Source organism: Talaromyces amestolkiae, assembly GCF_001896365.1.
Source record: "Talaromyces amestolkiae strain CIB chromosome Unknown scaffold1.1, whole genome shotgun sequence".
NCBI classification, from domain to species: Eukaryota; Fungi; Ascomycota; class Eurotiomycetes; order Eurotiales; family Trichocomaceae; genus Talaromyces; species Talaromyces amestolkiae.
Window position 1 is genome coordinate 3,615,163 of NW_024468037.1, and position 18,454 is coordinate 3,633,616.

At 45.8% G+C, this 18,454-nt stretch overlaps 9 protein-coding genes across 9 annotated transcripts; 3 read left to right on the forward strand and 6 right to left on the reverse strand.

The window, feature by feature from the left end:
• Positions 1–358: 358 nt before the first annotated feature.
• BHQ10_001193 (uncharacterized protein) lies at positions 359–1,096 on the reverse strand (the record flags this gene model as incomplete). The annotated part of the gene is made up of 1 exon (XM_040873202.1): positions 359–1,096. The coding sequence occupies one exon, from the start codon at positions 1,094–1,096 to the stop codon at positions 359–361; it is 738 nt and encodes a 245-aa protein (XP_040729698.1).
• Positions 1,097–3,449: 2,353 nt separating this feature from the next.
• On the forward strand, positions 3,450–4,280 carry BHQ10_001194 (uncharacterized protein; the record flags this gene model as incomplete). Its single annotated transcript, XM_040873203.1, has 1 exon — positions 3,450–4,280. One exon carries the CDS (start codon positions 3,450–3,452, stop codon positions 4,278–4,280), a length of 831 nt encoding a protein of 276 aa, XP_040729699.1.
• An 887-nt stretch (positions 4,281–5,167) lies between these two features.
• On the forward strand, positions 5,168–6,144 carry BHQ10_001195 (uncharacterized protein; the record flags this gene model as incomplete). The annotated part of the gene is made up of 3 exons (XM_040873204.1): positions 5,168–5,313; positions 5,374–5,391; positions 5,451–6,144. 3 exons carry the CDS (start codon positions 5,168–5,170, stop codon positions 6,142–6,144), a joined length of 858 nt encoding a protein of 285 aa, XP_040729700.1.
• A 311-nt stretch (positions 6,145–6,455) lies between these two features.
• BHQ10_001196 (uncharacterized protein) lies at positions 6,456–7,007 on the reverse strand (the record flags this gene model as incomplete). Its single annotated transcript, XM_040873205.1, has 3 exons — positions 6,456–6,637; positions 6,696–6,796; positions 6,853–7,007. The coding sequence occupies 3 exons, from the start codon at positions 7,005–7,007 to the stop codon at positions 6,456–6,458; spliced, it is 438 nt and encodes a 145-aa protein (XP_040729701.1).
• Positions 7,008–7,903: 896 nt separating this feature from the next.
• Positions 7,904–9,238, reverse strand: BHQ10_001197 (uncharacterized protein; the record flags this gene model as incomplete). Its single annotated transcript, XM_040873206.1, has 1 exon — positions 7,904–9,238. One exon carries the CDS (start codon positions 9,236–9,238, stop codon positions 7,904–7,906), a length of 1,335 nt encoding a protein of 444 aa, XP_040729702.1.
• Positions 9,239–10,403: 1,165 nt separating this feature from the next.
• BHQ10_001198 (uncharacterized protein) lies at positions 10,404–10,968 on the reverse strand (the record flags this gene model as incomplete). Its single annotated transcript, XM_040873207.1, has 2 exons — positions 10,404–10,799; positions 10,849–10,968. The coding sequence occupies 2 exons, from the start codon at positions 10,966–10,968 to the stop codon at positions 10,404–10,406; spliced, it is 516 nt and encodes a 171-aa protein (XP_040729703.1).
• A 1,029-nt stretch (positions 10,969–11,997) lies between these two features.
• Positions 11,998–13,116, reverse strand: BHQ10_001199 (uncharacterized protein; the record flags this gene model as incomplete). Its single annotated transcript, XM_040873208.1, has 3 exons — positions 11,998–12,280; positions 12,339–12,774; positions 12,828–13,116. The coding sequence occupies 3 exons, from the start codon at positions 13,114–13,116 to the stop codon at positions 11,998–12,000; spliced, it is 1,008 nt and encodes a 335-aa protein (XP_040729704.1).
• A 906-nt stretch (positions 13,117–14,022) lies between these two features.
• BHQ10_001200 (uncharacterized protein) lies at positions 14,023–15,571 on the reverse strand (the record flags this gene model as incomplete). Its single annotated transcript, XM_040873211.1, has 5 exons — positions 14,023–14,114; positions 14,185–14,439; positions 14,522–14,597; positions 14,678–15,218; positions 15,285–15,571. The coding sequence occupies 5 exons, from the start codon at positions 15,569–15,571 to the stop codon at positions 14,023–14,025; spliced, it is 1,251 nt and encodes a 416-aa protein (XP_040729705.1).
• A 582-nt stretch (positions 15,572–16,153) lies between these two features.
• Positions 16,154–18,452, forward strand: BHQ10_001201 (uncharacterized protein; the record flags this gene model as incomplete). Its single annotated transcript, XM_040873212.1, has 4 exons — positions 16,154–16,920; positions 16,982–17,790; positions 17,863–18,099; positions 18,151–18,452. 4 exons carry the CDS (start codon positions 16,154–16,156, stop codon positions 18,450–18,452), a joined length of 2,115 nt encoding a protein of 704 aa, XP_040729706.1.
• Between the last annotated feature and the right edge of the window lie 2 nt (positions 18,453–18,454).

Sequence of the window (18,454 nt, forward strand, 5' to 3'; positions counted from 1 at the left end):
CATCCTGTCAATGTCGAATTTGACCTTTCAGTGGGTAGCCATAGCACAGTCTTCCATGATAATAAAGACTTTCAACTGACTACCAAGGCCCGGAAGTAGATGTTTTAACATATGAAAGACGGCAGTTTGATTCGGATTTGATCTCACGCGAATGTTTGGGCGTACTAGCCATTGAACATGCAGACGACTGGAACAGTCTCTGGAAGAGTATGTCTTCTATAATTAGACGGACTGTGAAAAAACATACTTGAAAATCCAGCGAGAAGTGTCACATACAACGTCATTGTTAGGACCATATTTGATATACATCACCGAGACCACTTTTATTATAACCAAATGATAAAGGATGATCGTACCCTCATGTTTTCCTCTGAAGCTCAGCTATCAGCTCTTCGTTGAATTGCCTCTCCTCCTCTTGATAAACTTCAAACTTGTCCCCGCCCATTCCTTCGACTAATTCATGAATTTCTGTTAACAGAGAAATTGCTTCTGTACGTCTCGAAGGTCCCTGGAACCACAAGGCTCTTGCAATGATCCTGCGAGAGTTAAGGGCTTGTGGGGATGACTTTCCTAGATGCGGTCGTGCATCCATCCACGCCAGAACTGGCCTTGCAGTTTTCTCGGCTTCCTCATACTTCCCATGCTTGACAAGGTACTCGGAGAGCATGTGAGGCGGCACAACATTCGATGTTTCCGGCCGCCTTTCTACAAGAGTGCGAACAGTTTGCTCGGCTTCAGGCAAATCGAGCTCGTTTTCTATCACATAGATACCCTGCATTAACTGGTTCCATTGCGTGTAATTCTGCGTATTGAGTGACCCTGGAGGGGAAGTAGCCCGCTCTTCTCTGGCTAGTTTATCGCGTAGCAGATGAAGGAGAAAGTGAAGCTTCGTCGGCTCGTCAGCGGTGCTATTCGGATCAACAGGTAGTTGCTTCAACTCTTCTTCGTCTGGAAAGTTGATTAAAATGCTGCGCACAATACAGTACTTGAAGCTATTCCAGAAGCGATTTGCTGGTATAGGGGCTTCCCAGGGAAACCCTTTTGCTGCATCGGATTTGGCCACAGCGTCATTCGAGTATCGTACGAGTGTAGCCATTATAGGAGGATTTATGAAGTAGCTTCGTTTTGTGATAGACTGTGAAGTAGAAGAGAAAGACAAAAAAAAGGGATAGTCATCAAGAGGGTAGATGTAACTAGTTTAAGTACTAGGCTGATATTCTCAAGGAAACATTTCTGTTACTTCAGAAAGCGACCAAAATAACACCTGGACACGTTGTGTGCTGGCAAAACCTACTTATAGTAACTAATTAAAAATATCTAATATCTTCTACCTCATTGGCTTTATACAAAAATGGCGTGATCACCAGGGACGATTAATAACTCACATGAAGACAAAGAAAGAGGGTGTATACATTACAAACTTGCTCCAAAGCAAAAATTCACTACTCTTGTACCAGTTCATAACTCTGATTTTACTTGTGCTTTGCACATCAGAAGGATTGGCCTTAGCTTTCATATCAACAAAATTTGTACAAAGTAATCGAGTAGGGATGGACGCTTAATATCTACAAGTATGCTCAGATAGGGAGGGAAATAGGGGAAACACACTCATTTTTTTGGTGTGTAATCTACAGTACCACGAAATAAGTGTTCACACCCCTGTGCAGGCACTAGGGTTATGGGGGGTGCGGACACTTATTTCATCCCACTGTAGTTCCATGGACTCTTGGAAATTTTACGCGGAATCTTTGTGTGGCCAACTTGACAGTCACGACGTGGAATATGCATGGAGCGAATACGGTCTGTGGTCCCGAACTCATATCGATTTATCTTTTAAAAGATTAGAATTATATACCGAAGGCCCTTCACGAGATGACAGCGTCCGTACACATCCCTGAACCGAAAAAATGCTCTTTGATGCCAAACAAGGATGTCGAGCCAGGGACTGAGAAGATTTATACGTTGAGCGCCAGGCACATCACCAGTAAAATTTTCTAAAACAGGTACAGCTAATTCCTTCTTTCTAGGTATATCACAACACCACTTGCAACGCAATTAGTGCAAGATAAAGAATACAACGACTATATTCTTCCGAGAACAACCACTGGGAGATGGGGTGCTCCGTAGGACCTCGTGGTGGTGTTGTTTTTCTACCATGTCCGGTAAGTGATTTCGTGTCTGAAACAAGTATCTCGGCTGTTGTAGGGATGGCTGGATAGTGAATTTGTATGGGATAGATTCCACGAATATAAGGCTAGACAATCAATCAGCAATATTCTATCTTTTCCTTGTTTTTAGAATGTCACATCATTATGCGCAACCTTGGTGAAATCCAGGGGGGGAAGCAGGGAGCTACTATATTTAAATACCACCTAGGGACTTGTAAGCCCGAAAAGACGTGGATTGGGCGTTTAGACCTTCTTATTCCCCACTGCTCGATGATACATGCTGTGTAGAATAGGTACATATCAAGAGTGAGTGTACTTTTATAATGCATGACGATCAATCTTGCAAGGTACTTCCTCCAAGAATTTCATACAGCAACGTTCTTTATATCTGGATCAATATTCGATAAGGAGATCTATTCACTTCACGGCTCGCAATTGCAAGCTATCGAAGCTGACATTCCTGATAGTGGGCTGCCTTGGTGCCTGAATCTCCTCGTTCTTCTGAGCTGCGACTGTCATTTATACTCCTTCACATTTACATCAAGCATAAATTACCAAAATTTTTCGATCTGTCACCATTGCTTGGTCGTTAAACTGTGTTCTCTACTATCTCTGACTTGAACAAAACGATTGTAAATCGCCCGTGTACAAAATTTATGTTTTACCGACATTCCTCTCAGGGGCGCTACTGCAGCAGGCCCAAATTCCTCAGTGCACACGATAGTTGACCCCAGCCCGTGCGACACATGCCTCCAGGGGGCGGCCAGTGAAAAGCTTGTTGAATACCTTCTATTCCCAAAGTTGAATAAGGTTAACCTTCTGTTCTACCAGATCACACGGCTTACCATCTGACATTGCAGGCTTTCCTGACCAAGCAGGCTGGAACCGAAAAATTCAAGGAAATGAGCAAGGCAAGGTTGCATCACAGGCAAATCTAACACTGATATAATAAAGGCTAGMCCTGCCGCTGAAATCAAGATCATGCAGTTGTAGATCCATCGTCGGTATGGATAGTCCATCACGCGAATCCAAGAATCAGGTACGACATGATCCTGCATACTCTACACTACCAAGATAGGTTTCATGCCACAGCAGGTCCCCAGCCTTGGCATAGGTGGTTGGCAAAAAATGATGTATAAGTATATGGATCTAGGGCCACTAGCCTTTGACAAATTGCCTGAATGCTTCCGTTTATATTGCCTAGCCATCAGCCACCAGACGTAGGGTTGAAACTTCTTACAGTCAAGCGTTCCCAAGTCGACTTGTCAAGTGTCACTCACGATGAAGGCTTCCATCGTCCTTTCTCATATCCTCCTTCTTGCGGCTTCTGCTGCAGCTGCAGTTACGCGCGGCCATGGACTGGCTGCTCGAATGGCCGCTCGCGGCGAGATGACGCGACTGACACGTCCCAAAATTCCTGCCATCGACGTTGACGCCGATGAAGTTGCCAACCGTACGAATGTCGACTACAGCTCCAACTGGTCTGGCGGCGTTCTCACAGCACCGCCTTCGGGAACAACTTTCACCTCGGTGACTGCGCAGTTTACCGTTCCCAAACCGTCGTTGCCATCGGGAGCCACGCAAGACTCTTACGCATCTGCATGGGTTGGAATCGATGGTGATACTTACACCAATGCCATTCTCCAGACTGGTGTTGATTTTGGTATCTCGACATCGGGGCAGGTCACCTACGATGCCTGGTACGAATGGTATCCCGACTACGCCTACGATTTTTCCGGCATCGACATCAGCACCGGAGACGACATCAAAATCACCGTCACATCGACCAGTAACAAAGCCGGTTCCGCTGTTATCGAAAACTTGACAAACGGTCAATCAGTATCTCAAAGCCTTACCGCCCCCTCCTCAACCGCTACTCTCGGTGGCCAAAACGCTGAATGGATTGTTGAGGACTTTGAGTCTAACGGAGCCCAGGTTTCGTTTGCCAACTTTGGAAAGGTAGCGTTTACAAACGCCGCTGCTGGTACTGCTGATGGGGATAGTGTTGGTACCTCGGGTGTTGATCTTCTGGACATTTCTCAGAACGGCAAGGTTTTGACTTCTGCTTCTGTTCCTAGTGACTCTGAGGTGTTGGTTGAGTATACTGGTTAATTGTTTGAATACATATGAGAATATTGTTTTGTTCACAGAAGCGCAGAATTAATACATCATATCCCTCTTGCCATCACGACTATAATTTAGCTCAATAGAAAGGGGATCATAGGGCTAGGAGCGAGATTTCCGCCTGCTCGCGCAGGCTGGCAAACTCGTCCATCTATACCAGAAACCATAGTTGGTAGAATAAGTAATTTCCAGCTACACCCTGAAGAATGCCACTTGCCTATAATCAAACCGTGCAGGTGGCAGGAGGCGTCGTATATGGAATGATTGGCTCGGAATAGCCGTGGAATGACGTGCCATGCGAAGTAATTTCGATAACATTCCTGGCCAACCATCTCATCGAGTATTGAGATTCTTTGATTTAATACCAGAGATTGGCCGGCCATGTTGGCAATTGCTGCTAGCTAAGTTGACTTCCGAGAGTTAGGGATGAAGATTGGTCTGGATTTTGAGCTTGTGGTGATGGCTCTTTGTGTGGAATATTGTGTGAACGCTGTCCACATTGCTGTTTAATATTGCACAACCTAGTTGTTTTACAAAAATATCTTGACATGGATCAACAAACCTCAGTACTGTAAGAATTGAAGAAAGTGAAAACTAGAGAGCAAAATCTGGGACATCTAGCTGAGCTCCTTGACTGCTATGGGGACCACGCTAACCCAATCAAGCCGAATGCTCCCCGCACCGCTCAAAAGTCAAGCTCCATCATGAATTCATCTTTGGCTATTTGTCCAATTACTCACAACTTCACCAATTGTCCAGCAGCTCTACACCATTCAATGGCCAGCTCAAAAAGATCTTGGGAAGGCAACATTATCAACGATCATACAAAACCTCCCCCCAGTCAAACAGAACAACCCAACACGTCGTCGTCCGCCATGGCTTCCGAAGATACAAGAAATGAGGAGGGACCCGTCATTCATTTGATCTTTGAGAACTTTCGCAGTGAACTTGATGAACATCACGACCGACGCGAGAGAATAATCAAAGCATCCCGAGACATAACTGCATTGAGTAAAAAGATGTATGACCCAGCCGATACCCCAATCAATCTTTAGCTTCGGACTAATTTATTATTCAATAGCATATTCGCCCTACAACGGTACGGTCGCTAAGCTATGTCGCGAGCTTTCTATATTCTGACATTATTTGTACTTCTAGAGTCCGAACAATCAACGCCCCCCTGCCACCTAATATCACCAAAGAAAACAAAACCCGCTTCACCCAAATCATGGACCTTTTCAAGTCCATCGCTCCCGAGCTCACCGGCACAAACTCCTGGCGCTACCAGCGACAAATTTCCGGCGGAATCCAAGAATTCATCGAAGCCATCTCCTTCGAGCACTACATCAAAACCCAAAGCCTCATCACGCGCGACGAGGTTGCCGCTCAATTACCGGACGGGATCATCGTTACGGAGGATGACTATTTGATGGGTATATATGATTTGACGGGTGAGATGATGCGGTTTGCGGTTACAACGCTTTCGACGGGTGGGCAGGTGAAGAAGAGTGATGTGAAGGATGAGAGTGAAATGGATGTTGATACCGAGAATCAAAGTGGGCCCGCGCAGAAATATCCTATTTTCCCGCCTGAAAAAGCAGGTATTGTGGTTGATTTGAGGAATATGAGGGCTATGTTGGAAAAGCTGAATGTTCCGAGGAGACATAGCAGTCATATGATGAAGGACATGAATAAGAAGATGGATGTGATGCAGAGCAGTGTGGAGAAGGTGGAGAGGGCTGCGTATGGATTGTTAGTCAGGGGCAGTGAAAGACCGAGCGGATGGACGCCGGATTTATCATCTGTTACTACAGGTGCAGGCGCTACCAATGTGGAGGTTGAAAGTTATTGAGCTGTATCTGTCCTTGTCTGGACTTTCGTGATGTGGAAAGTACTGCTGACGGAGCTACGACCGGTACATGTATGAGTTTATGTCATGGAGTTTATGGAGTGATACCTGTAGAGTAGCAAAGAATAATCCAATTGCAATTTCGAGGTACAACGAATGTCCAATCGACCTCCACATTTCCTCCACGGCAATATAGCAATGCAATAAAAATAAATCCATGAAACCAGTACGTATACCATCGTACCCTAAACAAACGCCACTATCCATTCAGACAGTACTATCCCGTGGATCTTCAATTTGTAGACCTTCGCCCCTTACTCAGAAGGGCTCCTTGGATCCTCACTGTTATCAAGAATACCCTTTTCGATCAATTGATCCGGATCAGGTCTTTCCTTGATCTTGTGCTCCAAGTTGTCGGCGAGCATGTGCTTCTCTAGTTCTTTTGCGTGAGCTTGGAGCGCAGGCGCCACATCGGGGCGGACGGGGAGGATGTTTCCTGTTTGCAAAGTTAAGAATTTTATCAGAAAGCTAAGACCGGATGAAAGATGGCTCACGATCAACTAGTTCATCGCGCTCGGGGCGTTTTTCGAGATGTTTCCGGAGACTATCGGTTGCTTGCTGCCGGGCGAGTTCTGCCTGTGCGGCTTGGAGACCGCTGATATCGTCCATCAATGAGGGAATTATCATCTGGATAGAAAAAAATTAACATACGGAGCAACACTGGTATTCAGCAAAATGTGCCGGTCCTTCAGGTCCTGTAGCTCCGGGCGGGTCTGGAGGTGCTTCTCCAGAGAGTCACGGCGTTGCTGATTGGTTGTGGAGTTGAGGATGGGCGAGATGGGAGTATCGTCGATTGCGGAAGACATTTTGGCTTTGCTTCTTCTCTCTGGTTCGAATTGATTTGTTGAAGTTGAGATGAGAAGTGAGGTGATCGGGCGATTGACTGATCGGTATCGATAACGGTATCACAAATGCGGGGAAGCTGGGTCTATGTATGCTACTCTGTACGCACTACTGCACAGTATGCACAACAGCGCTGGTAGATATGAAGAAGGAATGTATTTAGGAATTTGAGCGTAGGGATACTAGGTGAACAGGAGTCAATATAAAACGGTCGAGAGGAGTCAAGTGACATTGGCTCGTTTCACATGACGAGTTGCCTGCCTAAGGAAGGAAAGTCACAGAGTGATGACGTCGAATCAGCGGCCACATTTCTCAGGCTGCCAGGGTCAAGTGATCCAATCACGGTGTGCTTATATAAGAACCTGCTGTTTTTAAGATCATCGAGTAGAATCACACTTGTCATACTAGTATCTTCATATGAGCTACTGCAGCATGATGAGAGCCATACGACGTGGGCAAGCACACACTACATCTGACACCTTACGATAGAGTTTTCTATCGTAGCGACTCCAAGATCTTCTTATCCTACGCCGGCCTCCGGAAAGGCTGAAGCCCTATTATTCTATTGGAGAATATTTACCTACACTAGCACTGAAGAGGCAAAGAGAAGATATAGAATAGAAATCACTTGTAGTATTAGTCTATCTTTCCAATATTTCTGAACTATGGTTCTATGTTAAGTTTTGACGTAGGATTAAAAATATTATAAGCATCTATACTCATACGACTTCCATTACTAGATCTATGTTACCATGTTCTAGATACCAAATATCAACAAATTTCGTCACCAGTATTCCAATTTCGTGTGAATTTAGGCTATGTAGAGTAATCTACTTTCAAGTAGCAAGATAACACAGCATCAAACACGAGCGGCTCCGACTAGACTCGCATATTTAAGTGAGTTGAGTGTCGCTTTATACTGCTCCGTTGCTGGTGAGATAGTGACAATAATTGTTGAGTTCCCTTTCCCAGCGCTCATGAAGTGCTCGCGGAGGGCCATGGTCAGGGTTGATGATCGAAAAGGTATTCTCTTTTGACCTTCAGCCCAAGCTCCCATCACCTGCTTCAGCGCCAACAAGTCCGTGTTGATTTGTCTGCCCTCTTGGCGCTCTTGAGGAGTCTGTCGTACCGTCTGCGGTCGACTTCCATTGTCATCATAAAACTCCGCCCCAGCAAGATCCACAAACACCATCTTCACTCCAAGGCATGGAAAGGCACTTGCTTCTAGGATAGCTTCAATATTTTGTTCCGCAGCTGTAACGAGAGCCTCATATTGAGCTTTCTCTGCCTCAGCCACGTCTATGCGCTCCTGATCTATTCGAGAGTTAGGATTGGGTGCCCAACACCCATCCGCTGTGCGTATGACGCCTTTCGACTCTTCTTCTATCCTGATATCGGTCGCACGCTTCCCCACGGGCACAAGCTCGGACTGTCTGTCAAATAAAGCGTGTCTTGCATCTATCAAAGATTGGCTGATAATCTCTAGTTCGAAAACCGCATGGGTCCTAGAACTTTGTTCGTGGACAGTCGATGATCCAGTTGTACGTTGAGAAATGGCCTGGATAAGCTCGTGTTGGAAAGATTCAAATGTCCAACACAATCGCTGAACAATGGGACGAACCCGAACTTTACCCCCTTCTAGAATCTCGGTTTCCCCGCGAATGTGAACTTTGCCATCGGGCCCTTCCCTAATATGACACTGATTACGGTGATTGAGAAGGTCAAAAGCCGATTTATTGCGCAATTCGAATAAGCTAAGTCCGATACCCAACTTTTCCCCTTCACTCTTTTCGTTCAAACCATGTAGGGCGTCAAACAGCTGTTTGGCGGCAGCAAGACACAGTCCGAGCTTCTGACTGTTTTGGCAGTCATAGTCATAGCCTAGGATGGTATGCGTCTTGCCACTGCCAGAATGGCCGTATGCAAAGACGCTGCAGTTTTCGCCTTGTAAGATTTTGGGGATATTAGGCGCTACAACATCGTTGTACACTGTGTGATTATTATCTCCCGGCTCAAATATAGCGTGGAATGCTGGCGAGCTCACCCACGAACGACCTTCAGCGGATGCTTGAGGGTTCACAGACACAGCTAACAGAGGTGGGCAATCGGACAACGTTTTGCGATGAATTTCTCCATGTTTATCTTCGGGCTGTGAGAGTGGTCTCCATCGAGCAAAGACGTTGATAGATGACATTTTCGTGGTGGTGGTGGTGGTGGTGGTGGTAGTTTTTCGGCGAATATCGCAAGGAAACTAGGACAGGCTTCGAGAATGAAAGGATGCGAATTTGTACACTACTAAAATCGATCAAAGATTTAGTTATGTGCCCCATGACTCATATGACTATAAAAGACCACGCAGATAGGTGATTAGTCCTTAGGTATTGGCCATGGCGATCCACACCTCGTAAACTTCCAAAAGCAGTAATTTGTTTACGAGGCCTCATCGATCCATAGCCGTAGTGACATATAGATCAGAATTGTAAGCCTTGCAACCATTCGAAAATCGTATTTAATGATATTATCCTACGACCTCGAATCTACGTCTTTCAAAAGCATAAGCGGGTGATTGAATCATTGACCTATTGCTAAACACTTCATATAGCCGACTTTGTGGAAAGTTCGTCCAAGTTCATTGACCGTTAAGATGGATTGGAAACCTGTCCAACCGGGCGAAATATCTCTGGAAGAACAAACAAGTAATAGGACAGAAGGTGCTGAGGAAAGCAAAAAATTTAAAATTTATGGTTGTCGGCTCTCGCGGCACTTCATTGAGTTACGAGAAACTCAAAAAAGTTGCTTGTAGCAACCAAGGGACGCCACTTACCCAGTGGTACAATTTCTGAAACAACAGTAAGTGAAATTTGTACTGCTACTAAGAGATACGTGATTGAATAGTATCACTCTTCAAGGTACGAAGCTCTTTTCGGTAATTGGAGAAAGCGGCTCTGGGAAGACATATATTTTGAGCGACATCACCGAGGGAGGCTTAGGTGTAGGGCATTTTTTGGGATTAGGTGAGACAACGGCTATTTATTTTCTCCCTTCTAGTCTCTCGGGAGGAAATTTTTAGTTTGTTTGAAAATTTCCACCCTCAGCAATGTTTGGAATAAGAAAACTAATAAGTCTTATGGAAAAGGTACCATAAAGCATGAAATTTGGCCATACATCATCGAGGAACAGCAGTACCTTTTTGTCGATACCCCTGGCTTTGGGTCAAGAATGATACTATCTTTGAACATATAATGAGCTGCCAATCTGCAGTTGGACCATTTGTGACCACAGTGGGCGTGATATTTCTGGATGACATAACATAATGTCGAATGACCGCGGGTGAAATGAAGACACTTCGTTGGCTTCGACTATGTATAAGCACTACCCTCGACCTGCCTAATACCCTCCATACCGTGAAACCATCCCACACGAGTTTTGGTGAACTGTTCCACTCTTGGTTTCAACTTCGTCTCATGCAGGTTGAAATCATCAACTGTGCCAATACGCAGGATACTCAGTCCTGGGAAAGCCTCGCCACGACGATACATCAATGTGCCGCAATTGGAACAGAAATAATTCGTCATCTTTTTGCCGGAACCAATTGTCTTCGATTGGCCAAAGGTTTTGAGGTTCTCCTGGCCGCGTACATGCTTCAAGTACTGGTCATCGACGGTGAAGTTGGATGCGAACATTGATGCAGTCAGTTTTCGGCAGTCGGTGCAATTGCAAACGAAGGTATCGACCAGGCCTGGGCCATGGGTGGGCTTGTGATTGTTAGATATGATCATCAATTTGTCGACAGTCTAAACTTACAAAAACTAGTTGCACTTCACCGCAGAAGCATGTAGCTGTAGCCTCGTCTTCAGTGGACCATCCATCGCTGGCTAATCCTGCCAGCGGGATATAGGGTTTTGATTCATTCGTGATGCTCATTTTGTGCTGCTTGTATTTGGTTATTTAGGGCCAGTTGGAGAGTGAGAATTCAAGAACTCTGAAAATCAGAATGGGATGGCATCAAAGTATTTATACATGTACATCGGAGATTCGGCCCACTATATTATCCTTGATAGAAATCGCTGAATCTCTGTCATTCCGAAGGTAAGTGAGTTTCTTTCAAGTAGTAGGCTTCACTGCATTCGTTCAATATTGAGATGATCTCCGAGGCTCCGTTGTGTATTGATGCCAGGTATTCCGGTACTCCGAATACAGAACGGTATTATGATCTACGTTTCCCCGCGATTTTACCTCCTGTAGCGAAAGCAACAATAACCCTAATATTACCGGTACATCATGACCTCATTTGTTGCACGGTCCTGGAATAGGAGTTGCTGTTGCCATGTAAAATAGCGCGGGAATCATGCACAAACCTCTTGTTGTGATTGACGTCCTTGTCACTCAGTCATGCTACTCCGACTTCGCGTTTTGCATACCGATTATGGTCGTTCCAATGGTGATTTGTTGTCCTGACACCGGCACCACGTTTGGCTCTTTGAGCAGGCTTGCCACGACTGTAGTTTTTCCCCAGGAATTGAGCCCCATACATGCTTTGGCTACTTACATTCCACTAATATTTGGCTTCTCAAATTAAGAGCTCGCTACGTTTTGTTTTTTAAAAATAAGACTGAGATTTCTGTATCAAGCGTGCCAAAAATGCTTCCTTTTTGCTTTCTCGCTGCTGATATGTGCAGCTCCGGTTGTCTGAATGAGCATGAATGCGAAGCCAACTTTAATCGTATCTGATAGACCTTTTACCCAGAAATCGATGACTGCGTCTTATCATATATTCAGCATTTTACAGATCGATCAGGTATATGGGACTTCCATAGAGATAGTCCATCGTGTCACCGGCAAGGCCATTTCGTAACATTCGAATGGTATTGCATCATGACAAAAGAATATTAAAATACTGCGTCTAAATGCAAACTTCATAATATCATCAAGTCTAAAAACATCGTCTATGTTTTAATTCCAACATAGAACACCACGATAGCGCATCTTACCACTGTCAAGGGTCTTGGCAGCTGCCTCGATACCCTCGACAGACATCGGGAATTTTTGTACAGTGGGATGAATATCTCGCTCCGCCGCGAATTCATATAACTTACGGAGGCTCCTTCGAGAGGCCGTCAATACTCCCTGAAATCGCACGCCCTTGAGAACAGCATCATGGAGACGGACGGGAACCTTGTCGGAAGAGACAGTGAGAGGATAGATGGAACCGTGGACGGCCATCAATTCGATAAGGCTGTCGGTCGAATTAGTTATTTGGCAAAAAATTGAAGTGGGATAGGGAAACGACGTACAAGGTGTAGTCCATGCTCGATGAACTTCCACAAACCAACAAGTGATCCAGAGGTTTGAGGCCCTCGGGCTTTTTGCCCGGCTTTAAGACATAGTATTCCTTCGCCCCGAATTCAAAGGCTTCTTGTCGTTTTGAGTCAGAGCTGGAAAGTACAACCACATGACAACCCAATGCAGCACCGAGCTTGACTGCCAAGTGTCCAAGTCCTCCAATACCAAGAATACCGACCCGATCCGTGGCCTTGATGCCATATTCAGTCAGGACAGTCCAGACGGTTCCACCCGCGCAGAGTAAAGGTGCAGCATCGACGGAGTCGTATCCATCAGGAACAGGGACCACGGTACCGGCATCCCAAACAACACCATTCGAGAGGGAGCCAATATCTGGGTCTCCTCGAGTTTCGAAATCCACCACGTTTTCACAAAATTGATCCCATCCTATTCAATCGTGTTAGTATTCCACCTCTGCAAAGATACATCTATTGACTTACCAGACAAACAATGTTGACATCTGCCGCAAACCTTTCTAGTATATCCGAATCCAACTCGATCACCAACCTTCACTGAGGTCACACCTGGTCCCAATTTGCGCACGATACCGACACCTTCGTGCCCCAGTACTTTGCCGGAGTGCATGTAGTGTAAATCAGTTCCGCATAGGCCGGAGTGCGTCGTCTCGATGAAGATTTCATTGTATCCGAGTGACTTGGTCGCATGATCGGCAACAATACTGCCAGAGACGCCACGAAATACGTCAAAGGAGACGCTATCGGACGACATCTGGAAATGTGTAAGTATAAAGACAAATGCAGGTAGTGGCTTTAGAATGTTAAAAGCTTGTCTTGATGCGCTGGTGTTATTGGTCAATTGGACTCCTCCAAAGAGCAACAAAAGAAATACCCTGCGGATGTCAAATCATTTATAGATCGTATGTAGTCGCGTCATATAATAGTAATTTCAATGTCTCCGAGACTTCGGTAGTAGAGGACCCGAAACCAGCCAATAGGAGTATCTCCTAAAATCTATAGAACCTGCAGCCAGTAGGAAATACTCCCGCATTATCTGGGAGCAGCGCCTTTGAAACGCTCAACTCCGGCCATCCGGCAACATCTGGATTTGTAACATCAGGTCCCACGAAGCGAGAGAGCAGTTGGTGAGGCTGTGATTGGACTTTCCATGACATCATATCCAAAAATCTGAGAGGCGTAGATCCGGCCCTACAAGTGGTGAGGTTCTTCTCTCTGTATGCTTACCCTAACAATTCAATGTTCAAGCCAAGCGACGCTGGACCTGAATATCGTTGAGAAATTATCAGTGCACTAAGCTACGCCTTTTAAAGTCACGTAGAGAGTATTATGTCTTTAGGGTCGTCTGGTGTGTAGTTTTACTGTGGTTCAGTTTTATAGCGTGATTATCGGAGGCAAATATCAAGACTCCCAAGGTCTTCTGAAATAAAAAAGGACCACAGGAAATATAAAAATGAAAAAGGACCTATTGGAAGCTTTAATGATATATATCATGCATTTGTCCAAATTGTAATGACATTGGGAACCGATTGTTGGTACATATAAGCCTCTCGCGATGCAAGCAAGTCCAATCGTGAACAGCAAGCTCTTGATGATTATTCCGATCCGAATTCTTCCAGTATAATCTTGTCTTTTCTTTATTCATGCGACAGCATTTTACCTAATTGGACCAATAAGTTGCGATCTCGCGCAAGTCCTCTAGCAAAGCCGGAGGGTTATCTAGACCAGGAAAATGGCCACCCGATTCATGATCTGTCGCACCCAATCTCAATCAGTCAATCCATTCTCAAATACTCATTTTCAGACAATAAGGTTTACTCACTGGTATAAAGGACCAAGTTTCCAGTCTTCGCGACCACCGCGGGGGGCCAAAACCCAACATTATACTTGAATGCACTGAAGAGTAATGGCGCGTCGTTGTTCGCTTTGGTGTACACAGTTGAAAACCCATTGGCGTTCTGTTGGTAGATAACGACAGAAGAGGCAAAGCACTCGGAGAGGTAATAGAGAGAGACACTGCGGAGAATCTCATTGTGTGTGAGCACAGAAGGAGACTGTCCCGCGTTGGGATCGGACCCTACAAAACAGTGTCAAGTCAATTCGACTGCATTTCACTCTAGGCTGACCGTAAGGCCGAATATGCGAATTATTAAGCTCACAGTTGACGAATTTCTCTCCTATCCAGGCAAGTTGGCCGACAGGGTTGTCGTAAAGTGCGAGGCCGATTGTGTTGGCCTGGCCATCGAAAGTAGAAAGTCAGTGGCAGGCACATAAATTGACTAGCGGGGGTCTGTTTGTGTCTCAAGCGTACATACTTTGGTAGTCTGCTCAATGAAATAACCCTCGCCTGTATTTTCCCACTCCGTTGCTTCGGCCTGCTCGAATTCCTCCAAGGGTGATAGTGTGATATTCTCAGCAGCAAGCTGAGCTGGAGTATACGGTTGGAAAGGTAGAAAGTCCAGGGAGAGTGCGCGAACTGTGTTATTAAACTGACTGTACAAGCTGTATGCAATACCTGCACCCCAGTCGGTTCCGAATGTGGCATAAGTGTCATAGTGAAGGACTTTCGTGAGAAGAGTGTTGAAGACTCGTGCTGTATCTGCCACGGTCCAGTTCACCGGAGGCGAAGAAGAGAACGCGAAGCCGGGTAAAGAAGCCACAACCACATGAAATGAGACATTCTGTCCAGTCGCTGTGGTGGCATTCTGGGTGAGTTCATTGATGACGGGAACGAACTCTAGAAAAGAGCCGGGCCAGCCATGGACCAGAAGCAGGGGAATAGCGTCTTCAGCCTCGGACCTTTCATGGATAAAATGGATTTTCAGCCCTTCAATAACGGCCGTGTAGTGGTTGAATCTATCGAAAATTTAGTAGCATGTTCTTCTCTGAGGCAAGCATTGTGGGTCGAATGTGAAGACTTACTTGTTCATTTCCTCTTGCTCACGATTCCAGTCAAAAATGGTTTGCCATTCGGTTTGAAAGCTTTCCAAGAGACTCAGACTGATTCCCGCTGAGGTGCCTGTGTTGATATATACGGGTTGCGCTGGAAGTTTTGTTCCCTTAATCAGGTCGAGCATTCGAGGCACCCTGGATGACAGATCTATGTTATATGGCTGCAATTGATATTCATTTCCCAATGGAACGGGACTTCCCTGGCTGACCTCGTAGAGGCAGCTCAGTGCAAGTAATTTTGCCAAAGACAGGCGCATATTGCATTCGTATTTTTCTCTTGCCTTGAACAAGTGGGAATGTAGGCTTAGGCCAGAGACTGCAGCGATATTTATACCCCGAACGGGAACTCGGCGTCCAGATCAGTAAGCTGGCATCACAAATCATTGCATCCAGCATCAGCAGTGCACTTTGTTAGCACTAAGCAAATTCGCGACGATCTCTGCCTTGACATGTCCAGTTCCCAGGTTTCTTTTAGTAATATTGCACGAATTCCATTGCTGCTTTTAGCCTCTACGGCTGGCGGCTTACAAAACATACAGTAAGCCTGTAAGTCATATAGTGTTAGTGACTGACTTAATGACCACTATATTACCACCCCATTAACAGGGGCTCGTTTTTAGTCGTGTGGTATTACTGTGGATTGCCCACCAAGTAAACAGCCGGGCAACGAGTCAACGACTTTAATCGGCTGTTAAAAAGTGAACACTCTAGGGCTAGAACAAAGCCTCGGCCGAGGATGATAACCCTTAGGGTTATAGGTGGGACTTCCTTATCTTAACTCTCTCAAAGCTAAGGTTCTCGACCAACATGTCACCATCTTCAATATCACCGTGCATACGATGGATGCAGACGCTAGTCCAGCTGGTACTCGACCATATCGCTCCAAGTTAAAGCGGCCTTGTGATCGCTGTCGCTCCAGGAAGATAGCTTGCATCCTGCCTGAAAGCGGGCCTTGTCGCAATTGCTGGAATGTCGGCAAATCTTGTACATTTGACAAGCCGCCCAATCCACGGAATCGTGAGATAGTTAACAGACGAGCATCTACAAAACCGACTGACCACTCTTCGTACTTTGCGCCAAGTCCTGACAGATCCAGCGAGTATATGAGGTTCGAAAGAACAAATCACGGCAACACTACTTTTCAAGTTGATACCAGCGTCTCCCCGAGGGTATATCATAACCGGTCTTATCATGCCCTACCTACAACAAACAGGAAGCAAGCCAAACCAGCAGCCAGCTTTGGCTCTATAGATGTCATCAACAATATCAGAGACACTCCAAAAATCCAGCACATTCGCTCTCTTGATCAATTGAATGCCTCGACTGCACAGCTCTTCGGCACGTCAGCAGAATCGGATCCATGGCTACTGCGACATTGTAAGTACGACGATAATGGCATGCGACATCTCCATGGTATTCATTTTCGAAATGTCGGCGGGGTACCGGTGGAGGGTCTAGTCCCTGTGCATTTTCTGGTGACCGAAGACTCCCTCCTTGTGCCATCCAAGGAAGCCACATCATGTTCTGCAGAGGTGGATGTACTCAAGATTAGGGATGAGCTGAATGAAATGATTCCGCCTAAATTTGGAGTACGGTTGGTCCCGTTGTAAGTATAAAAAAGTCTAACCTAATTTTGCTTGCTTTCGTTTTCTGATCATCGACGCAAGATTCATGAAGTTTGTTTTCCCTGTGATGCCAGTCATCTCTCGGTCTCAGATGGGTTTTATGTCGAAAATTACTGAACAGTCTTTGCAAAATATCCCAGCTCATTTACTGGCGGCACTCTATGCATCGGCTTTACCGTTCAAGATTCATGACCCACAGTTAGTCTTATGCGGAGTCTATGACAACCAGATATGCGATAAACTATGGCGAAGAGTGTATCAACTCATCATGCAGGAAATTCACACGCCACACTTGTCTGTTCTTCAAGCTTGTTTGCTGTATCTACAACGCCTACCAGTCGGGAGTCAAAGTGCATTGGCAGACAGTCCATTTCTGTGGTCGTTCCTTGGAACTACAGTAGGTTTGGCATCATCCTTGGGTCTCCATCTTGAGCCTCGACCATGGGGTATCCCGGCGTGGGAGAAAAGGCTTCGACGGCGATTGTGGTGGGCTGTCTATGTGGAGGACAAGTGGCGAAGTTTGCTCATCGGGCGCCCGCCGTTTGTTGATCGAGAAGAATGGGATGTCCAAAGTCTGGATGAAAATGACTTTGTTGTCGACGGCCAAGATGAAAGTCTTGAAAATGGGGCTACATTTAGGTCATTCACGAAATTGGCCATCATCGCAGACGATATTCATCAAACATTCTATACCCTAAGAGCATCTCAAAGGATGTGCGAGGATTTTCGAATCTCTATCAACGCTGCCCGGCCTATCCGCGAAGAGTTGCAGGCGTGGTACGCTTCTCTTCCTGAATCTCTACGCATCAAACAAAAACACGAAAATAATTATCAGGCGCCCCGCATTGAAGGTGTTAGCTCACTACATTTCGCATATCTGATACTCGAGCTATTTGTATATCGCGCTATCTTACGCCCATTAGCCCGATCACCCCCGCCGCCACCAATAGCCGATGACAAATATCCCCAGGATATCTCTTGGCTGCTCGAAGATTTAGGATATGATGGGCAGGGTCTAGATCAGCTTCCTGTTGTGGACTTTTCGGAATTAGGCGATGCTGCAGAGGCGACGTTGAATGCTGCCGAGAAGTGTGCGGGCATTATTGTCAATTTTGTTGGCGCTTTGACACCAGTTGATTTTGATACATTTTGGTACCCTTGTAAGTTGATCATTACCCAGGAGGCTCAAGTACTTTTGCTGATTTGAACAGGGACGCGGATATCCTTTGCTACGGTCTCGAACTTCATTCTTCTCCTCCTCATTCAAGCGCCCACATTGCAGCATGCTTCACGAACGAAACATTTACTTGATATCTGGTTGCAGAATCTCAGTCGTCAATACAAGAATCATGAGAATTTGATGTCACTGGGTCTGGTACGCCTACGTACTTTGATGGCAGATGGACTGGCGCGTAACTTCATTGTCTCCCCACACTTGGCTGAGGTTTTGAACACGGGAACTACAGGACATGGCGAGATGCCAACCGATAATACTTGGAACATCCAGCAGTAGCC